We start from the raw sequence: 20,955 nt of genomic DNA, 5'->3' as shown, positions 1-20,955 counted from the left end.
TCATAAGCATCTGATACGGTGGATAGCACATATCTTGTTATCTGGTAAGTTGGGTCTGTCTTTCTTGAATGGCAGTGGCATTTCATACTTACAAGTGCACTAAGTGCAGGAAGTTCAGCGCCTCTTCTGAACTTCCTGCATTTAGTGCACTTGTAAATATGGGATGACACTGCACCGAGACCCATCAAGGGTAACTAGCCATCGTATTAGTTTGATTTAGTAACGACAACTTCAATCCTTGACTTCTCAACACTCTCTGCTGACAACAATGTCTGACTTCAGCATGCTGTGTTTGTTCTAGAGAGATGTTACGTCCTTTCCGTTTTCGTTTTTTGGACAAAATACAGATTAGCACCGCCGGCTGTTATAGAGACATTACGTCTCCTGCAAGCGCAGAACATACACTCAAGTCGGTAGACGGTCAGATTTGTTCTTCGCACTTTTTGGACCGTGTCGGGGAGACAGGAGCCGACAGCCGACTGCCTTTTCTTCTGACAATCACTGTAGTGGGTTTCCTTTGCGTAACCTGAGATATGCAAAATTAAGTGAAACCTGAGAGTCTTGGACACAACAGAGATTGTCTGAGTCAATAACAATGAGTACTGCTTTCCCCCAGGACCGCCTGGGGAAGGCTGTGGCTATCGACAATGCAGGACTCATTCCAACAGCTCAAAGGATCACTTTCAAACGTGAGGAAATGTAATCAGAATCCTGAAACGGTGAAAGGAAAAAAGACAGGAGATAATAATTAGCACATGAATTTTGTTTTTAATTAAGAAACACCAAAAAAAAATAAAAAAAGGGGGGTACTTTAAACACTTGGAAAGAAATAGTCGGTAAGACACTATTTCAACTTGTACAATTCCAATCACTGATCTCCATGATACATTACTTCCACATTTTGGCCTGTAATCTGGAGTTAAACATGAACTAGAGAACAATTTAAAAATGAAAGAAATAATGACAACATTATGGAAAATGTTCCAATCAGAAACAGTTCATGAATAATTGTTCTCTCAAATCATTGCTTTGACGTAGTTAAAAGGTATGGTGGGGCAAGCCAATTTACAGTGCATATGGACCTCCAGTTGTGAATTCATACACCCAACACCCAAAGTAGTCATTCTTTGGGGGGAATCTCTTGCCCTCATTAACCTGACCGACAGCACATTTTTCCCTCAAATAATATGGCTGCTTCCTTGTATGCAACATAATGCTCAGACTGATTCTGAAGTGAGGCCAGCTGTTGTGTTGTTCAGGATAATGGTCCTGGAGCGAAATGTAGGCTCAACAGAGGTCATGTATAATGGCTGAGAGAGTACAGGCACTACAGGTGGAGAAATGTTTAAACAAAAGTTTTTCCGGGAAACATGAAAATAAAAATGGGGTTGGGGGATGTGGGAGGCAAAAAACGATAACTAAAAAGAACAGCAGTAAAGGTATTGCTTCAAAAAGTGGTATCAAGCAAAGCAAAAAAAAATTTGAAAATAGGAAAAAAAAATATATATGAAAGAAACAATAAATTATGAAGCAACTGTGAGTAAAATTATAGTGCTATTTTTTTTGAATATGAAACATTTTAAGCGTACAAAAAAAGGTGACATGGTCTGTGAAGCCCGAGGTGAACATGCGGTGATGAATGTCTACTCATATGATCAAGTAGGGGGCGAGTGAGCATGGCGTTCTATGGGGAGAGGGAGGCCACATGCACACACGCACACACACACACACACACACACACACACACACACACACACACACACACACACACACACACACACACACAAGGCCTCAACTGTTGTTGAAGACATTGTTGAATGGCTACAAGGTGGATCTAGCAAACACTGGTCCTGTAGCAACTAGAAACATTAAGGTTAACGTTCGGCAACAAGTTGAGGCATTTTTGCTATAGACTTTCTGTTTCGATATAAGAAAAAATGACACATGCAAACACACACATGACACGCACATTGACACACAAACACACACACAAATATGCCATTCATAGATAAACTCACAGAGACAAACAATCACACATTCTAGAATGTATAGATAAAAAATTGGTTTTCTACTCCATTAGGGACCGACATGAATAAGTAATATCTCATTGTTACCATTTGCATACTCCCAAACCTAAGCCACTGTGACACAACTGAAACTTTACACCAAAAGACAACTGTGGTTGTGAGGGGGTATAGCACCAAAGTTTCCCCATTTCTATCCGGATGGGAAGAGCAAGACCAAACATAAGACACCAGTAAAAGCGAGTGTCTGGTGATTCGGAAATACATCAACAACGCACTGTTCCGTTCCTGAATCCCCTTGCTCCATGCAGTTCTGCATGTTGTATTCCACCTGTTAACCTGAGTTGCGTCTAATGAAAGCCTGTGGCTGTGACCACGGCCCCCTCTCCCAACAGTCTCTAGAAGACAGTTAAATGTGCTCACCTCCCGAACTACGGTAACACAGAGAAAAGTGAAGACGGTTAGGCCTAAAGATCTGAAAATTTCTTTCGATCTTAATCACACTAAGACCTCTAAAGAAAACCGAAGAAAAAGAGACCTGGACACACCAGGAAATAAGAAAAGCGATTGTGGTTAGTTTGCACGTTTCCCCCCGCCCCCCACACAAATATAATATATATATTCATATGCATATAAATAAAAAAATTCAGTGCTGTAAAAACATCTCCACCTCCATAGGATCTGAGCCTTCGTTGAGGATCTAATGCACTTTGACTCTTGACTCTGCTGGTCTTAAGCTACTACCGGGAATATGTCAACTGTTCTGGTTCTCCTGTGTTAATAGTCCTTCATTGAGAATACAACACAGAGGAAAGGAAGACTTGTTAATACGGTTGAAATGTTATCTCTTTTTTTAGTTTTTTGGTTTTAACGCAGACAGAGAGAAGAATCCTTGCTTTTCTTTGTGTGAGTGTGTGTATGTGTGTGTGTGTTTTTGGTAGCAGCGCAGCACCGAGTGTGTAACAGGTTCTATATGAGTCGCTCCCTCTCTCTTCCTCTATCTCCCCTCCCCTCTCTTTATCCATCTTCGTTCTTTCTCTGCGTTTGCGGGTGTGTGTGCGTCCGGGAGTGTGGGGAGGAGTGTGACTCCATCACTCTATAGTCTCTGGTTGTGTGTGTGTGTGTGTGTGTGTGTGTGTGTGTGTGTGTGTCTGTGTGTGTGTACTGCTGTCTATGAGGAGCAGGGTTGCACGTTGACGCCGTGCTTGGCGTGCGCCTGCAGGTCGATGGCGTGCGCCGGCTGAGCCCCAGGCCACGCGCTCATCAGCGACACGCTGCGCACGCAGCCCCGCATGCCGCCGGAGAACTTCCCGCCCGTCATCCCCACCATGTCCGGAGCGCCTCCTGGAGGACCACACACACACACACACACACACACACACACGCGCACGCACACACATGCACAGATCAGCTCGGTTGGCTCATTGCAACATCAGAAGATTATAAATATGTATTATTTGTATTTATTATAGTCAATAGAATCTTTCTGTGGAATCAGATTTGTGACAATATAATCAAACTAAACTTTTTAATTCTCAAACAAATTTTGAGAAAGAATTTGAGAGGGAATAACAATCACTGATGGAAAAAAATAAAGTTTAATCTCAAAAGTAAAACATTTAAGTTTCAAAACAACTATTTGTGTAATTGGTTTAACCTGGTCTTTTTCATTTTTGATATCATGTCATTTTGTTTACAGTTCCCTTGCCTTCTTTCTCACTGACTCACTGATCAGACTTTTGCCCTCACTGTTGGCCTGGGCGTACACTAACCAATAGTACAGTTTGCCAGTGAGTAAGATAAAGGCACAAAACTGGAAACTGCAATGAACAAAAAAACAAATTAGACAATGGGCATCCCTAAAAAAATAAAAAAAACACCCATGCAAGAGGTTTATATCAGAACTCCAAACCAAAGGTCAGGTAGTGTAAACGAGAGAGCTTGCAGCATAAGTGTAAGCTGATAGGGAGGGCAAGAGTCTGATCACTGAAGCTGAGCTAAGAGAACGGTAAAATAAAAGACCTGACACCTAATCCTCTCACCCAGGTACATGTCCTCATGATGATGTCATTACATCCTCCCCCAAGGTACATGTCCTCATGATGATGTCACTACGTGCTCTCTTCCAAGGTTAATGTCCTTATGATGATGTCATTACCTCCTCCCCCTAAGGAAAATGTCCTCATGATAATGTCACTATGTGCTCTCTCCCAAGGTAAATGTCCTTATGATGATGTCATTACCTCCTCCCCCGAAGGTAAATGGCCTAATGATGATGTCACTGCATGCTCACCCAGGGTCAATGTCCTAATGATGATGTCACTACATGCTCTCACCCAGGTATATTCTGCCTTTGGTGTTGACCATGAGGCTTTTGCCCTTGGACTGTCCGTGTCTCATGTCTCCCCCGTCTATCTGGATGTAGCCCTCCTTTCCAGTTCTGCAAGGGGGAAAAAAAATATCGCATGTTGAAAAAGAAAAAACATTTATAACATCAAATATATTTACCTTATACGTTTTATTGTTTAGCAGGATATATAACAAAAACAAAAAGTGATTTTAAATATATATGTATAAATCCCAAAAGATGTTTATAGAAATGTACAGACAAACATATAGGTATCATCTAGCTGTACCGTACCTGACCGCTGTGACCTTGTGCCATTGGCCGTCATTGATTGGCTCCCACGATTTAATCTCCGCCTCTCCGCTGCCCAGCTGGTAACTGGATTCAATGCACGCAACATCAGTCCTCTGTAATACGAGCTGTAATGCTTACAATAAGAGGGAATAAACAGACCTTTGTCTATAAACACACATTACCTGAAAACAAGGTGTCCGTTCTGCAGCCCCAGGCTGATAAAGTCCTTGCCCTTTCCCCTATCGCCCATTTCCTGTAACAGAATGTGTTTATCAAACACAATGAAATCCATTGGCTTCCAAGAAGAAGAGAGAAGGTGTAACTGTCATCAAACTAAAAACTAAAAGTGCTGTAAAACTAAAAATAGCTAAATACACTATCTTGAATCAAAAAACACCTCAGTGACATTGTTGAAAGGCCATCGCCCTTATGAACATATAACTTTGTCCCTGGAAAAACATACCCTCATGACAGCTAACTGTGACCCTGCCGAAACCAACATGTTACTTAAGTGCATCCACTGTACACAATACAATTAAATATTCAGTACTTATTTATATCTATTACCTTTTGCACTTGCTCCCTGCATCTCCGTTGCACACAAAATCTTGTTTAGGATTTATATTGTCTACCATTGTTTATTAAATATCCTAACAGTTTTATGTTTATATCTTTGATATAATTGGCTCTGCAATTTATATATATTTCTGTATGGTTTGTTCTGTCAGTCTGCACTGAAAGCCAGAGTCAAGTTCCTTGTATAAGTAAGCATACTTGGCCAATAAAGCTGGATTCTGATAAGTCAATTTGAATAGAATTGCATACAAATAACCAAATAGTTGAACTTCCCACTATTGGATTTTGTCAAAAAAGTTGACAACCAGTGTTTGGCCTGCTTTTCAACTGATTCCAACTGGTGTATTTCCTCTGTGTTTGAGTTGATACCTTTTTGTTAGCATGCACCTTGCGCAAATGGCGTGTGCCATTGGTCTCCTGAGGAAATGGATGGGGTGAGTTAGCATAGCATGGCTGACGCAGGCAACATGCAGTAGTGGGGTCAAACACAGCCATAAATTACTTTGTTAACAAATGATTTACAATGATAAAGCATTACATTTATTGACATGCTATTGTTTTTCTTGTTTCAGCCATTCAGAAGAAAATGCCAATGTTAAATGTGCATTATACAATCAGGAACTGTGCACACATGTTGTAAAAATGTGGTGTGTTAACAGTGTTTTTTTTCTTTACAAAGGAAGATAAGAAGATAAGAAAGGTGATAAGAAAGCAATTGTTGCGAGATATGTTGAGAAAGAGAGGAAATGCAAAGAGTTAGGTGGGTAGGAACAGAGAGCAGGCAATTGGTACATTCGGGTGAGATTAGTGGTCTGTATGGAAGGACCACGGGGCCAGGTATGCGTCTCAGTCTCTAGGGTTCAGGGCTGAAGTGTGGGAGAGACCTACCACCCCCTGCCAGAGCACCAGGCCCTCCGAGGAGGTTGTGAGGACCTCCAGCTCAATGGTCTCGGGCGTGTCCTGGGCGCTGCAACACACACCACCAGGAGAACTCTCTTGTCAAGTGTCTCGGGCAAAATCCAATGTATTCACACACAGCTTTTAATCACAGGCACTGGTTCACGAAGATCCTCTTTGTTTACCTTCTGGGAAAGATGAGTTTGGGAAGGGAAATGTAGCCATCGTTGTTGAAATGTGCTGCATACTGATAGGGCGAGTCTAAAGAGAAGGAAAGGGAACATTTGGAATAGTTTGAATCCTTGCATTTTTCCTATGTAACATTTTGCTCTTGAACGTGCTTGTGTGCTTGGAGCAGTGTGCCCTCTAGTGGTGAATGCATTAAAAACATCCAGGTGTAAGAATAGTTTCCAGTTTTTTGTAGACTCAAATGTGTAAATGCGCAGTCCATCATTAATATAAAACATCCTATGACTTTACTGGATTACCAAATTCAGTAAATAGTCTTTAACGTAGCCTGTCAACTCAGACAGGTTATAACTGCAGACTGTTGACGTTATGGTAAGCAGAATGGTGACATACTGTTCCTCCCTTACTGTTCCCTCCTGACTGTTCCTCCCTAACAATGTCATCCCCTTTCAGACATCACTCACCTGCTGCACGCTTACTAACCATACAAACTCACCCAGAGACCACGCCTCCATGCAAAATAATCCATAACATGTATTGATTTGTGCATATTGGCCCAAACAACATTGACATAACATTCGGAGGTTAGTGATGACAAACCCGGTGCACAGCGTATGAACAGATAGCCGCTTACCAAAAAAACAAGCACAAATAAAACAGTGGTTCCTGTTTTTATTTTTAACTTGTTCTTAAGGTTGAGCGTTTGTAAAGAAGCACAGAGACATGGATGGATGTTGTTGTGATGAGGAGTCGATACGGCGCACAGGAAAAGGGTCACATGGTCCAATAACTGAGAGCAACAAAAACGAACTGACGTTCGACCGCTCAATTTCCCTCCATAAAAACAGCCAACAAACAGTTATCATACCCTTTCATTCAGACAAAAGTGTGTGTTTGAGTGTTTTGTTGTGTGTGTTTGTGTGTGTTTGCGTATACGTGTATGCTTGGCTGTGTGTTTCTGAGTGTGTGTTTGTGTGCATGTGGGTGTATGCTTGATCATATGTGTGTGTGTATGCATACAGTATGCATGTGTGTTTTTGTATGTGTGTGTGTGAGTGTGAGTGTGAGTGTGTGTGTGTGTGTGTGTGTCAGGCAGTAGACGGACGAGTCGGCTCGAGGCTGGAAGGGACACGGGGCCCCTCCCAAGAGTTTAAAAGGGCCCCCCTGTTAGTCACGGTAGTTTCAGGCAGATTGGATATTCAGGTACTGTACCATTCACCCCGTTACCCTCCAAATTCCACGGGGCCTCAGTGTGGCTGGAAAGCGGGCCTGTGTGCGCGGGGATATGTTAGCCATGGAGGTGAACGGGGGAGACAGCACTTAATGAGAAACCAAAACAGGGCCCCACACTCCACAAAGCTCCCACTAAACACAGCGAACTGATGGTAGAGGAACTGTGCTATGGATATTCTGAACAACAGCCACATCCAACTATTAAAAAATCTAAATACGGGTAAAAGTGGTATCCTGAAACAATAACTTATGGAACAAAAAGCATCAATGGGTTTCGTCTGATGTATTTCCCAGCCCTTTTCCAATGCCCTGTAGAAACACAGGCTTCGGATCTTAAATTTGAGTCAGCATCACATTCCATGATTCTAGTCTACATCTATGTCTATGTTATTCTAGGGGTGATTCTACAGTTTAACGCATGCATTAACACTGGTGTCCTGGTCACTTACCTTCCTCACAGTACAGGCCCGAGTGTCCCGCCGTGCACACACACTGGCCCTCAACGCAGCTCCCGCCGCTGTGGCACTGGTGGTCTCTCTGGCACACCTCCCTCACCACCTCGCAGTGCTCTCCTGCAGGGGTCAGAGGTCAGACTCAGGCCGGAAAGACGTGGGAAACAGCATACTGTATGGCGTTTATAAGGGCCTTGTGTTGTTTTTGGTTCTTAGGAAAAATGTTTTTGTTCAAATGTTTCATTGGTTGAAAGGCAACGTTAAACATATTAAACATAATAGTTTATTAAAATAAATGTAAATATATACTTGTGTGTGTTTCTGTGTTTGTTAATTTGCAATGATAGCTGATATTATACATACATCATGCAAATCAATTGTTCCAAACATCACGAGGCTGCTGGCCTATTCTAGGCAGAAGGCATCACTATGGAAACTTTTCACAGTGGTGTCATGGTAGGAAGAACACAGGTTACACTCATTACAGCTCTGCTCCTGTTGTGTACCAGGGTACAGTCAGCAGACTAATCTTCACTAGTTGGGTCCTAACCTCTGCCCTGGCACATTAAAGGAGCCGTCCCACAATAAGCATTTTGAGCTTCACCTGTGTCTGTCCTGCCATGGCCCCATTTTGAAAACGGTCCGTAGGTTGTAATCATATGAAGGTAACACTCCGGACCACACCTTCTCTGTGATCATGTGACCCAGGACCACACCTTCTCCGTGATCATGTGACTCAGGACCCCACCTTCTCTGTGATCATGTGATTCAGGACCATACCTTCTCCGTGATCATGTGACTCAGGACCCCACCTTCTCTGTGATCATGTGACCCAGGACCACACCTTCCCCGTGATCATGTGACCCAGGACCACACCTTCTCTGTGATCATGTGACCCAGGACCACACCTTCTCTGTGATCATGTGACCCAGGACCACACCTTCTCCGTGATCATGTGACTCAGGACCCCACCTTCTCTGTGATCATGTGATTCAGGACCATACCTTCTCCGTGATCATGTGACTCAGGACCCCACCTTCTCTGTGATCATGTGACCCAGGACCACACCTTCCCCGTGATCATGTGACCCAGGACCACACCTTCCCCGTGATCATGTGACCCAGGACCACACCTTCTCTGTGATCATGTGACCCAGGACCACACCTTCTCTGTGATCATGTGACCCAGGACCACACCTTCTCCGTGATCATGTGATCCAGGACCACACCTTCTCCGTGATCATGTGACCCAGGACCACACCTTCTCCGTGATCATGTGACCCAGGACCACACCTTCTCCGTGATCATGTGACCCAGGACCCACCTTCAAAGCCGTCTTTGCAGAGGCACTGGTACTCGTACTCGGCGTTGGACATGCAGTGGCCCCCATGCAGGCAGGGCCGGCGGTCACAGGGGCTGTCCTCGGCACACTTGCGGACTCCGCGGCTCTCCGTGAAGCTGTAGGACAGGTCCACCTTCTTGTTGTTGATGGAGACCTGAGTGTGGGCGGGTGGGGGGGTTAAAGGAAAATGTAACATCTATGAGATTTCTACCTCAACTCTCTGTGAAATCAAATGATGGAATTGCCATTGCTATTAGTTTTTATTTGTCTTCTTTTATTGATCTTTTGATTCCTGCAACTGGACTTTCAGCATCCGAATTTTACGTCTGGGATTGGTAAGTTGGTAAGTTGCTTACATGAATAGTCAGGTAGGTTTTCAGATAGATGGGTCATCTCTGATCAGTGACTTGTGATTTACATAAAGCCTCTTGTTTGCGGCGTCAATACAATAACACAGCGTTATTATCATGAATGCGTTTGCGTAAGAAACAATAGAGCTCTGGCTCTTTTATATAAACACAGCAAAGAAGAGTCCCATATCCCACCTCTCCGATGCATCCCGTGAAAAGCACGCTGATGTTGGCTGGCTTGGGCAGCATGCCCACGTCCCGCACCCCTCCCAGGTACATGGGCGTGTGGATGTTCAGGCCCTGGGCCTTGCCCGGGGACGTCTTCTTCTCCATGGGCCCCTGGTCCACCCTCAGGTTGCCCTCCCTCATGTTCCGCTCGGCCACCACTCGGTGCCACTGGCCCAGGGAGACCGGCTCCGGGCTGCGCAGGATGGCCTGGCCTGGAGAGGCAAGACGGAGACGACGACGTCATCGCCATCAATGGTTCAATGGGACTTTGATATTTTGTGGGTTATAATGATCGTTTTTTGTGTTTTACTACTCTGGTTATAATAAAACAAATCATCAAATCACTCATCAAATTAAAATATGATTAAGGTGTCCTTTGATCAAGTTGTGACCAAAGTATTCCCCCTGGTTGAAATGTTGTGGATAATTGCCATGAAATTATTTCACAGTGATATGCTCTTTTCTTTTGTGTGTGTGTGTGTGTGTGTGTGTGTGTGTGTGTGCACGTGTCTGAGTACGTGTATGTGTGTTTCTGCATAAGTGTTTGTATGTGCGTGTGTGTGTGTGCTTCTGCATATGTGTGTGTGTGTGTTTGTGCACATGTCTGAGCACGTGTGTGTGACTATGTGTGTGTGTGTTTCCTACCTGTGCCCAGCTCGTATCTGAACTCCACGTGTCCGTCTACCATGGAGACGGCCACAAAGTCCTCCACCTTCATCTTCTTCCCTCCGCAGAAGAACATGAGGCCGTCGCGTTCCTGCGGCTTGAACTCCAGCTCCACCCGCAGGTCGTCGTGGATGTTGGTGAGCGGGGGGTAGGCGATGTAGGACGCGTCGCCATCAAACATGGGCGTGGTCACCAACTCACCTGCAGGGCGAATCTCCGACTTAGTTTTATATTTTACGGATGTATTTGTTTTGTCCTGAATATTATTGCAAATATGAATAAAAGTCACTGAGTGTTAATGTCGATGAGCGAGGGAGTACATATATAACATTTAGAAAGGTGAAAGTTCGGGGTCTGTGTGTGCGGTGTGGGACTATCTTGGTAATAAAGGACGACTAGCATGTTGTGACTCATGCTAGTCATACGTATTGCGAGTATATGTTTACCTTTCTGGTGGATATCATTATTTTTACCTAATATTACTAGTACTGGTGAAAGACCAAAAAACGGTTGTGTTCACAGTTCAAACTGACAATTATAATAAATATAAAAAAAAGAATAAATACAAGTCCCAGGTCACATGATATGTCAACAAAAAAGGGAACGGGCCCTGTGATGACCTCAGACCCCGGCTGCCTCTCTTACCTCCCATGCACTTGTTTCCTGACTTGCCCAGATGGCAGCGGCAGTCGTAGCCGAGGCCGTTGGGACGGTTGATGCAGGTGGCATCAGGACCGCATGCGTCTGGGGATAAAGAAAATACCAACAGTAAATAGACCTGTTATATTAGACTGATAATGTGCTGATTGTGGTCCTCCTTGTAGGAACCATTCGGTGGTGCGAAAAGGGCTGTTATTGTAATCAGAGGGTGATGTTTGGAGTTAACACAAGGTCGCACGGTTTTAACCACAATGCAAAGACTTACCGATGTGGCAATGCAGTGCAGAGTGATGCTGGCAGTTGCTGCCAGTAAATCCTTCCAGACAGCCGCATTTGTACAAGCTGGCCTCTGAAACTACGCAATTGCCCCCATTCTGCACCAACATACAGACATACAGACACAAAAACACAGTTTAAACAAATTGATAAAACTGTTACAGATCTAACAATCATTTCAGCAGCCCCTCATCATCTTCTGTATTATGTGCTGTGTGGCGATTGGTCGGTTAACAATGACTTGGTATCTCATCATATCTAATTGTAATTCAGAAATCCTAGACATCCTGAGGCTGCTATTTCTTTGGTTGCGTCTTCAACACCCCACCAGACAAAGCTGTGTAGCATAGTTCAATGGAAGCTGGGAGGTCTCTCCTCTGTAGATCAGTAAACTAGTTAGTATAGTTCAACAGCAGCTCCATGGTCCCCTCTCTCCAGATCACCAAACTAGTTATTATAGTTATAGTTATGTACTCCTCCTCACTGACCTGGCAGGGCTGGTCCTTGCAGGTGGGACAGTTGGTGACGCCGGTGGAGCTGCGGTCGAGATCTTTGAAGATCACTTCCTCGTTCTGGATGATCAGCTGACGGATACAGCCTGTGATGAAGAGAAGCCAACACAACCACATGTGTTTTTTTCTGGACATTTCTCAAATGATACATCATTCAGTCTGAAGCCCATCCTAGAAGAGCTCTGAGGCATCCACTGACTCTTTGGTTCTCTCATAATAATTGTCGAAATAATGGATTACATTTTTCATAGCACATTTCTATCCAAATACGCTGGAACACGAAGATGAAAAAACTAAAATATAACAATAACATAACAGTCACATACTGAAAATCCTAGGGGGTTTAGGCTTCAGGCGTTAAAGGCTTTAACCTAGCTATTTTATTAACCCATTTGTGCCGGCTGCTGCGCGGCGCAACATTGTATCTAGTAGATACAATGTTGCGCCGCGCAGCAGCCGGCACAAATGGGTTAACTACCTTATTTCATAGTATTTTCCATAGTAATTTGTTTTATTTCCAAACATTTAGGGTTAGGGTTAGGGTTAGAGCCCTAACCCTAACCCTTATTTTAAGCGAGTAAACGATAAAATAGCACTGTGTGTTAACGTCACATGTTGGATCAGATAACAAACCGATGCCTTACCCACAAAGCCGGTCTTGATGCCCGCTGTCTTGGCGATGAGGGTGTAGTTGGGGTAGCCCCCCACATGGAGCTCCTCGTTCAGATCCAGCCCCTGGAACTTGCCCTGCGGAGAGAGAGGAAGAACCGTCACACCAAAGCTCCCGTACCGCTGTATCCACCACAGATGGGTGTACATCAATAAACCATCTTGAATCTTGAATGAAGCCATGGCAGAGAGACGGGCGGCAGTACCTGGGAGCTGCCGTTGATGGCCTCCCCCCCGTCCACGCGGAGGGAGCCCAGGGTGAGGTTACGGTGCAGCTCCACTGTGTGGAACTCTCCCAGTTTGATGGGGTTGGGGTCGCGGATGGTGGCCATGCCAGAGCCCACATCGAACCTGAAGGGGTTCCAATATATGGATAGGTTGAAAATTATATTTTGTAGAAATTATATTTTGAAGAGTCTTGTGGTTGAGGATAAGAAGGGGGGGTGGAGAGTTGTGTGGCTCTTGGCCCCACATGACATTAGATTAATGTGGTAAGTGGCAGGTGTTTTCATTGACGGATCACCTCGCTCCTCCGTTCTTTAAAACACGTTAGACAGAAGAACAGTGGTTACTTTAAGTCAGCGTGTTGCCGGACATGGCTCTGGCTGTGAAATGAATGAAACGGTTCATCTCAGGGTGCCAAGCGAAGTGCAGGTGTGTCTGTCTCTCCGTTACATCGCAGTCTAAATCCGTTTGGTCGGGCTGCTCTACGTCAAAGATAGCCGCACTTAAAAATAGATCTGCATTCGACAGAAGGCAGACAGAGGGATAGGAAGCTGACCTGAATTCCAGGCGTCCGCCGACGAGTCCCAGGGACATGAAGTCTGCTCCTGTGCTCTTCCTCTGGCCGTTGTAGACGATCATCCCTGGACGGTCACATGTACCAGAATGAGCATGGGGAACAAGCATCTTCACACATATCCACACATCCATCTGTTACATACAGTACATGGTAAAAAATATATAGCCAGGTGATTTTATTAGCCTTCAATTTTTTCCAGTGGGGAATCCATCCATCCCTTTGTATTATTGCAAGATTTTTGCCAATTTGTCCAAGTTGCCAAAAGCATTGCAATATTCATTATGTCAGTGACAACATGTTTTGTTTTCTCTAGAATTGTTAACGAGAATTTGTATTTACCTTGTACTGTTCTCGACACACACATACACACACAAGCATGCACTTACGAAGCACGCACGCACGCAGACACGCACACACATATACACCCACACACACTCACACAAAGGCTGGTGGTTTGCAAACCGTACTGCAGGGCAACATGCTATAATGAAGCCAATGGAAAGCCAGGTGATGCTCTACTGGGCATTCCTGAGTGACAGCCAGAGCTGTGGTCCACTTCCATTCCCCCTCCCCTACCAGGAGCACCATGCCAGTGATCATGCTCGCTGAGCCACACCATCCACATGTGGTCATCGCTTGCACTAACATGCCGCCTGCATACCAAGACAACCTGGATCACTGACACTGTGGATTGTTTCAATATGGCTTGATCCAAAAACATACTTTTAGCATTTCCTGTTGTAAAACAACTGTACGAGTGTTCATTGAAACAATCCATGATGTCGTTGATAAAACAGCCAGATGTCTTACTGATTAAATTATAAAAAAAAAATAGGGTTGCTGCTTATTATTATGGAAAGGACTGTATGTATTGATTCGCATTAAATAATAATGAACAAATAATAAATATTTTCTGTTTATCTTCTCAACTATGTCAGACTGAATGTATCACTCATTATCAATAACAGTGCCATACAAAAAAACAACAACAACATATAAAAACATGCCATAGTTATATATGCTATAAGGTGCATCACCTTTAAAAGCAGTGCTGTCTTGTGGGTGATAAAGAAGCGCTCACAGACGACGTACACAACGGTGACTGAATATAGATTCATGACAACATGGCATATGCTTCATACCAAGGCCCCCAGTCAGGGTCAATTATAAATCCGGAAATAGTGACTGTAACATCTCGCCTGTCGTATGAGACATAGGCCATTCACCATGTGTCCACGTGTTACGTTACAACAGGCCCCTAAAGTGCTCTATGTTTCATTTCAGGGATGCCGTGCCGGGGAAACCAGTGGTGCTGTAGCCCAACAAGGAGCCACCAGCAGCCGGTCTGGTGTCTGACTGTGGCTCAAAGCACCCAGACTCACCGGCGTACAATATGACACCTTCACCCACCGTGTGCAGGAAGGAGGAGAGGTCAGGGAGAACAGGAAGAAGACGTTACGTTACTCATGTTTAGACACGGACACACAGGCACACGCAAAACGCATTCACACATACACATACACAAGCACACACACACACACACACACACGCACGCACGCAGGCACACACACGCCCACTCACAAACGCATTCACATATACACATACACATGCACACACAGAGACAATCATCAACACACACACACACACACACATGCAGGCACACACACACACACACATACACACACACGGATGCAGGCACAGACACACAATCACAAAGACATATACAGTACATAGTCAGAGGCACAGACACAGACCAACACACACGCACACACATATTACATACACAAAGAGACATCAAAGGAAACAGAACTGGGACAAGGTTCAAGTGAGGATTGATACATGATTAATCAGGAAGTGCTTGATGAAAGGCCCTAGAGGTGGCGTTCTCACCGTCAACGTTGTCGGGTCTGAAGGTGATGTTGATGCTGAAGGCCTTGTAGGCGTTCCTGATGGTGGGCAGCGAGAGGTAGGACAGGGGCTCCTGAGTGAAGTAGGGCATCACTCTCTCTGAACGCAGAACATACAAACACACGCACACACAGTCAGGTGGAATCATCGCTCAGTCCATTACAAAGTGAGATGAGAAAAAAGGTAGGAATGATGCAGTGCTTTGTCAATTTGTCTTGCTCTAATTTATGTTATGCATTAAGGTGATAAATTATCAATAGATTATATTTTTTTTGGTATTTTGTTTTCTTATTGTTATTATAAATGTTATTATCTACGTTTAATTTCCTTACAGTTTGCATGTGAGATGCCATAATCCCCTTGGCTTGTTTTTGGTTTACCGGTACAGTTCGTTTTGCTAAAGTCGGTTTTCAATGTAACTTTGTTGATTGTGCAAACAACACAAGCGACCTAAAACAACGCTTGGAGGCTAAACCCAGAAGGATGACGCACCGTGGACCTGCAGACTGGTGAAGGCCTCCACCTTGCCCTGCTTGTTGGCGGCGGTGCACACGTACGTCCCAGAATCCTCCTGGGTGACGCGCGGCACCGTCAGTACGTTCAGCACCTGGAAACACTTGGGTGGGAGCTCTTCCCCCAGCTGGAGGCGAGCAGAGGAGAGACACAAAGGCACAACGTGTGGGCTCAACAAAAAGTAGACAGCCAGTGCTTAAAGCTGAGCGTTTTCCAAGGTGCACTGGAACTCCTGTATCTAAAAAGTGAGAGCGTACATTGACAATTTGAAAAACAAATGCTGCAGTTTGTAGCTTAAAAGCTTGGATTTAAACAGGAATTGGTTGATGAATGGATTGACTTTTACTCATCAACACTCAAACCTCACAACCCTCAAGTGGTGGATTTTTCTTTTATAAAATACCATCACCAATACAAATCATAAAAAAACGAATTAAATCAAAACTAAGCTTTTCTTTTCTTGACTATTGTGAGTGAATGACGTGAAGAACTAAGGAGCGCAGTGGCCCTGCCAGCAGCTCTGAAGGCTTCATCTGCGTGGATGGTGGACCTGCCGTCCCATGTACCTTGGACCATCTTATCTTGGGCTCAGGATACCCTGAGGCCTCACAGGGCAGAACGGCGTCCGAGCCCAGCGTCACCTCCTTGGTCTCAGGCAGCGCCGCGATCTGAGGCAGGGCTGCGAGGGAGACGTACAGAGACACCCGTCAGACGACACGGACTGTTGTACTATACAAGTTCTTCCTTGCGGTTGTGTATGTCTGCATGCACACGCTAAACACATGGGTTTATGTATGCACAAATGATACATACATAAAACAATTATGACAGTGGAAGTGAAAAGTATGAAAGGTCTACAGATCGACACCATTTCTATGCATTTGTATGTGCACTTGAATGTTTTTCTTCAATGCAGTTGTGCAGTGCACACCAGACATACAATATTCCCATGTTTACCTATTACAATGGGCAGCTCTATAACTCTACACCAGTGACGACTGTAGCCCCAAATTCTGATCGGCCTCACTCGCCGCTAGTCCTTCCGGATCATGGAGCAGCGGCTAAATTGAACAACACCCGTCTGCCCACATCAATCCAGGAACAACGCAATGATGCGATTGCCGACTGGTGAACGGGAACCGCGGGTTCCTATCGGGGCGCACACACTCACACTGGACGTTGAGCACCACCTGGGACTGCACCGAGCCCACGTCGTTGGTGGCGGTGCAGCGGTACTCCCCGGCGTCGGCCTCCGTCACCTGGCTGATCTGCAGCATGCCCTCCTTCACCATGATGCGGGCGGGCAGCGTGCCGCCCACCTTGCTCCAGCGCACCGTGGGCTGGGGGTCGCCGATGGCCTGGCACTCGAACTCCACCGCGTTGCCCACCATCACCGTCTGGATGGAGGTGCGCACGTTGATCATCACCTTGGGCAGCGCTGGGCAGGGTGGAGGCAGGGTGGAGGCAGGGTGGGGGCAGAGACAGCAGGTGAGTGACATGCACTTCCAGGATACATCAGTTTCAGGTGAATTGGCTCTGTGTGAGCCAATTGGTATTTGTGGGGGATTCATGCAGCTGCGTAAGCTTCTTATTGGTGGAGAAATGCAGAGGTGGAGCATGTACAACAAAGAATAAGGATGAATGATTGTATATCTTCTTGAAAACAAACATTGCAGTACATATACATTATAATACACTCTGTATATATGTATAGATATATATAGTATAAGTCCATTGATATATCAGACCTTGGATGGTGAGCTTAGCGGAGTCCTGGGCCTGACCGTATGGACTGCTAGCTCTGCAGATGTAAACGCCTTCATCGCTTTGCTTGAGATTCTCAATCCTACCGAAAAGACACAGCAACACTTATACATATATCATAACATACATGCAGGGATGAAACACAAACATACGTTTATTGATGACTTCACAGTATCACAACTCGCTTGATTACCATTACTATGACAGAGTATCATGACATGAGCAAACAAAGCATTATAGGAACAATGCTGATATTGGCGTTTGAACCCAGAACCTTTCCCTGGCCAGTACTACTTCTGGCCATAAACTGTATTCAATATTCCAGCCCCTATAAGAATGCAATCGTGTGTGTGTGTGTGTGTGTGTGTGTGTGTGTGTGTGACTCACCTCAGCACACCGTCCTTGACATGGTGGTTTGGAGGCAGAACGTCTCCTTCTTTCAGCCACTCCATGGTGGTCTCAGCGCCCCCTGCTGCAGAGCAGGTGAACTCCACCGTCCCGCCCAGGGCCTTCACGTCCACCTGGGGGTAGATGCGGACCCCCAGGGGGGCTGCAGAGAGAGAGCAGAGGGGGGAGACCTTAGTTTAGTTTGAACTTTTTGAAACCTTGTACTCATTATTCGAGTACGTTTAGGAGACACTTTAGGATTCCTTGTTTTACTCCAGTGGATTATAACAGTTTGGAAAATGTTCATCCATTGCTTCAGTGAGTTCGAAACTAGAATTACATTATCAATATCATTGAGGGCAGACGCTTTTGATCTATTTGTCAGAAGAAAGAGAAACAATATATCGCTGTCGGTACAGTAAAGATATTTCTAGAAACAAGCGCTTAGCATTTACAATTGCTAGGTAAGAATGAATTACCACGTACGTTTTGAAAGGTCTGAATCCTCCTCTCACTTTGGTCAGCGGTTACAGAGTCCGAACCCTGGCGCAAATTGACTTTAACGAGTTTGACTAGTTTGAACCCTTTATCAAGCCACCCATCCAGCGGCCCCGCGTTGACTCACATCTCACGGTGACCTTGGCCAGGGTCTCGCTGCGGCCCATCCGGTTCGCCACGGCGCACTTGTAGTTGCCGGCGTCGTCCGGGGTGGCCAGGTCGATCTGCAGGTCGCCCTCGCTGACCATGGCCCGGGCGGGCAGGCTGCCCTCCACCTTGCTCCAGGTGTACTGCAGGGGGGGTGTCCCGTGGGCCACGCACTGCAGCCGGATCACCTCCCCCACGCGCACCGCCACGTCGTCGGGCATGGCGGTGGCGTAGGGCACGGCTGGGGGGGGGCAGACGGTGGGAGGTGATAAGAGATGAGACCACTGGGGAGACGAATGCTGATTGGTCGAAATGAGCCGTGACCTTGTAGCATTCAAATGGAGTTGGTTCCGGGGGAAATTCGGTTCTTTTCAATTCAATTTGGAGGATGTTTGAAGCGGCTTTTACTCAGTATGAGGGTAGTCCAACAAATCAGATTTTAGATTAACAATCTGCTGATCTGAGCTAGTCAGACAGCACCGGCTCTCATTTGGATGAACAGGGCTCCGTAATGAAAAGGGGAAACAAGGCTCCACCCCTCTAATGTTTATGGATTTCCGACCCAGGCTCTGTGCCGTCTCCCCATAGAAGTCCTGCTAGAAAACAGGAGGACTGCTGGATCCCAGAGTAGTATGAGGCTAAATGACCATGAGTGACATTAGTTCACACTCTCCCTCTCCCTCTCCCTCTCTCTCTCTCTCTCCCTCCCTCTCTCTCTCTCCCTCTCTCTCCCTCTCCCTCTCTCTCTCTCTCCCTCTCTCTTTCTCTCTAACTCTTTCTATCCCTCTCTCTCTCTCTCTCTCTCTCTCTCTCTCTCTCTCTCTCTGTGGGACTCACTCTCCACGTCCAGCGTGATGATGACCTCGCTGGTGCCCAGGTTGTTGGTGGCGTTGCAGATGTATTCTCCAGAGTCCTGACGGCCCACGCTGGGCAGCACCAGGCTGCCGTTCACCACACTGTGCCTCCAGGGGAGAGGGGAGCGCAGCTTAGACCAGCTGATCCTGGGGGTAGGGAAGCCTGGGGAGAGAGAGAGAGAGAGATCGGGAGAGAGAGAGAGAGAGAGAGAGAGAGAGACAGAGAGAGACAGAGAGAGAGACCGGGAGGGTGAGCGCAATTCAAACAGAAGCAATGTGTCAAAGTGCTTTGTACTACCCCAACTGAAATATAAGAACAAAAATATTAAAAGCTAAAAGAATGACAGAGCACATTTGGAAAGATGGAGAGAGAGAAAGAACACAATAAGGATGCCTAGATACATCTGTATTGTTTTTGGGAACACCATAAGAACGAATTCTAATCATTTCGGGAAACAGGAAACCTGTTCAAATAATGAATGTTCACGAGGCTGTGTGGCTGGGTCCCCGTGGTTACCATGTGCTTTGCAGTGCAGCGTGACGGTCTTGCCCTCCTCCACGATCATGAGGGGCTCCAGGACGGAGGCCCTGGGTGCGCTGGGCAGCCGGGCCCCGCCCTCCACTACCACGTTCACCCGGGTCTCCGAGCTGCCCTCGCTGTTGCGCACCGTGCACACGTAGGTGCCAGCGTCCTCCGGCCGGGCCGACAGAACCTGCACACAGGGACGTTCTGAGGCCTTAGAATGATTTTTATTCTTTTTGCCTCTACCAACATGTGTTTATGTTGGTAGAGGGTAGGGATACACAGACATTCTGTGTACAGTTTGTTGATTGTTGTCTACCCATCCCTCCAATAAAGATGATAAAAAAAATGATAATTATCACAACACTGATGATGGTGTTTAGTTTATACAGCGTGTCATGGACGATAAAAGCATGAAAAGAAAATGTTTCGACTTTTCACTGTATTTGTGCCTCGTGTTGACTTTATTTTATCTGTCTCATCACAGTGACACCCTCCACATCTCTACGCCCCGATGCGACCGAACGGATCTCCGGTACCTCCAGCACGACGTTGGAGTCCACGGGCGCGGGGCTGCCGAGCATGGTCTTGCGGCTGCTGTCCAGCCTGTGCCAGGACACGGACGGGCGGGGCTCTCCGGATGACTGGCACTCCAGGACGATGGGGTCGCCGACCCGGACCCTCACCGGCCCGCTAGGGGTCACCAACCCCACGGGGGGCTCTGGGAGGGGGGGGGGGGGGGGGGGGGGGGGGAACCGTGAGGAGTGTTGACCCTGACTGACCACTGGTGGGAGCACTTTCGACTGAACAGAGACGATTTTAGTTGTATTTTTGTATTAAGGGAT

The 20,955-nt window shown here is 46.0% G+C and overlaps 1 protein-coding gene across 7 annotated transcripts in view; it reads right to left on the bottom strand.

Annotated features, from left to right (window-relative positions):
* Positions 1 to 791: 791 nt before the first annotated feature.
* Positions 792 to 20,955, bottom strand: part of hspg2 (heparan sulfate proteoglycan 2) — a 94,460-nt gene continuing 74,296 nt past the window's right edge. For 4 of the 7 annotated variants that reach the window (XM_079741634.1, XM_079741640.1, XM_079741636.1 and 1 more), the window contains 29 exons: positions 20,650 to 20,831; positions 20,105 to 20,300; positions 19,571 to 19,750; positions 18,714 to 18,974; positions 18,089 to 18,251; positions 17,686 to 17,783; positions 17,109 to 17,375; positions 16,504 to 16,616; positions 15,917 to 16,064; positions 15,407 to 15,523; positions 14,899 to 14,916; positions 13,496 to 13,580; positions 12,921 to 13,065; positions 12,690 to 12,792; positions 12,022 to 12,131; positions 11,523 to 11,631; positions 11,243 to 11,341; positions 10,577 to 10,798; positions 9,899 to 10,143; positions 9,336 to 9,507; positions 8,010 to 8,132; positions 7,540 to 7,596; positions 6,324 to 6,399; positions 6,130 to 6,208; positions 5,611 to 5,658; positions 4,848 to 4,918; positions 4,666 to 4,749; positions 4,361 to 4,464; positions 792 to 3,368 (listed from right to left, as the gene is read on the bottom strand). In XM_079741634.1, the coding sequence (XP_079597760.1) occupies positions 3,196 to 3,368; positions 4,361 to 4,464; positions 4,666 to 4,749; positions 4,848 to 4,918; positions 5,611 to 5,658; positions 6,130 to 6,208; positions 6,324 to 6,399; positions 7,540 to 7,596; positions 8,010 to 8,132; positions 9,336 to 9,507; positions 9,899 to 10,143; positions 10,577 to 10,798; positions 11,243 to 11,341; positions 11,523 to 11,631; positions 12,022 to 12,131; positions 12,690 to 12,792; positions 12,921 to 13,065; positions 13,496 to 13,580; positions 14,899 to 14,916; positions 15,407 to 15,523; positions 15,917 to 16,064; positions 16,504 to 16,616; positions 17,109 to 17,375; positions 17,686 to 17,783; positions 18,089 to 18,251; positions 18,714 to 18,974; positions 19,571 to 19,750; positions 20,105 to 20,300; positions 20,650 to 20,831 (3,848 nt within the window). In that variant the 3' untranslated portion in view covers positions 792 to 3,195. The remainder of the gene's footprint in view (positions 3,369 to 4,360; positions 4,465 to 4,665; positions 4,750 to 4,847; positions 4,919 to 5,610; positions 5,659 to 6,129; positions 6,209 to 6,323; positions 6,400 to 7,539; positions 7,597 to 8,009; positions 8,133 to 9,335; positions 9,508 to 9,898; positions 10,144 to 10,576; positions 10,799 to 11,242; positions 11,342 to 11,522; positions 11,632 to 12,021; positions 12,132 to 12,689; positions 12,793 to 12,920; positions 13,066 to 13,495; positions 13,581 to 14,898; positions 14,917 to 15,406; positions 15,524 to 15,916; positions 16,065 to 16,503; positions 16,617 to 17,108; positions 17,376 to 17,685; positions 17,784 to 18,088; positions 18,252 to 18,713; positions 18,975 to 19,570; positions 19,751 to 20,104; positions 20,301 to 20,649; positions 20,832 to 20,955) is intronic. The other 3 variants (XM_079741638.1, XM_079741639.1, XM_079741637.1) reach the window with 3 other exon arrangements.

The sequence above is a fragment of the Pollachius pollachius genome (genome assembly GCF_949987615.1).
Source record: "Pollachius pollachius genome assembly, chromosome: 8".
Lineage (NCBI taxonomy): Eukaryota > Metazoa > Chordata > Actinopteri > Gadiformes > Gadidae > Pollachius > Pollachius pollachius.
The sequence above is the reverse complement of the archived record's forward strand: the minus strand, read 5'-3'. Positions and strand labels throughout refer to the sequence as shown.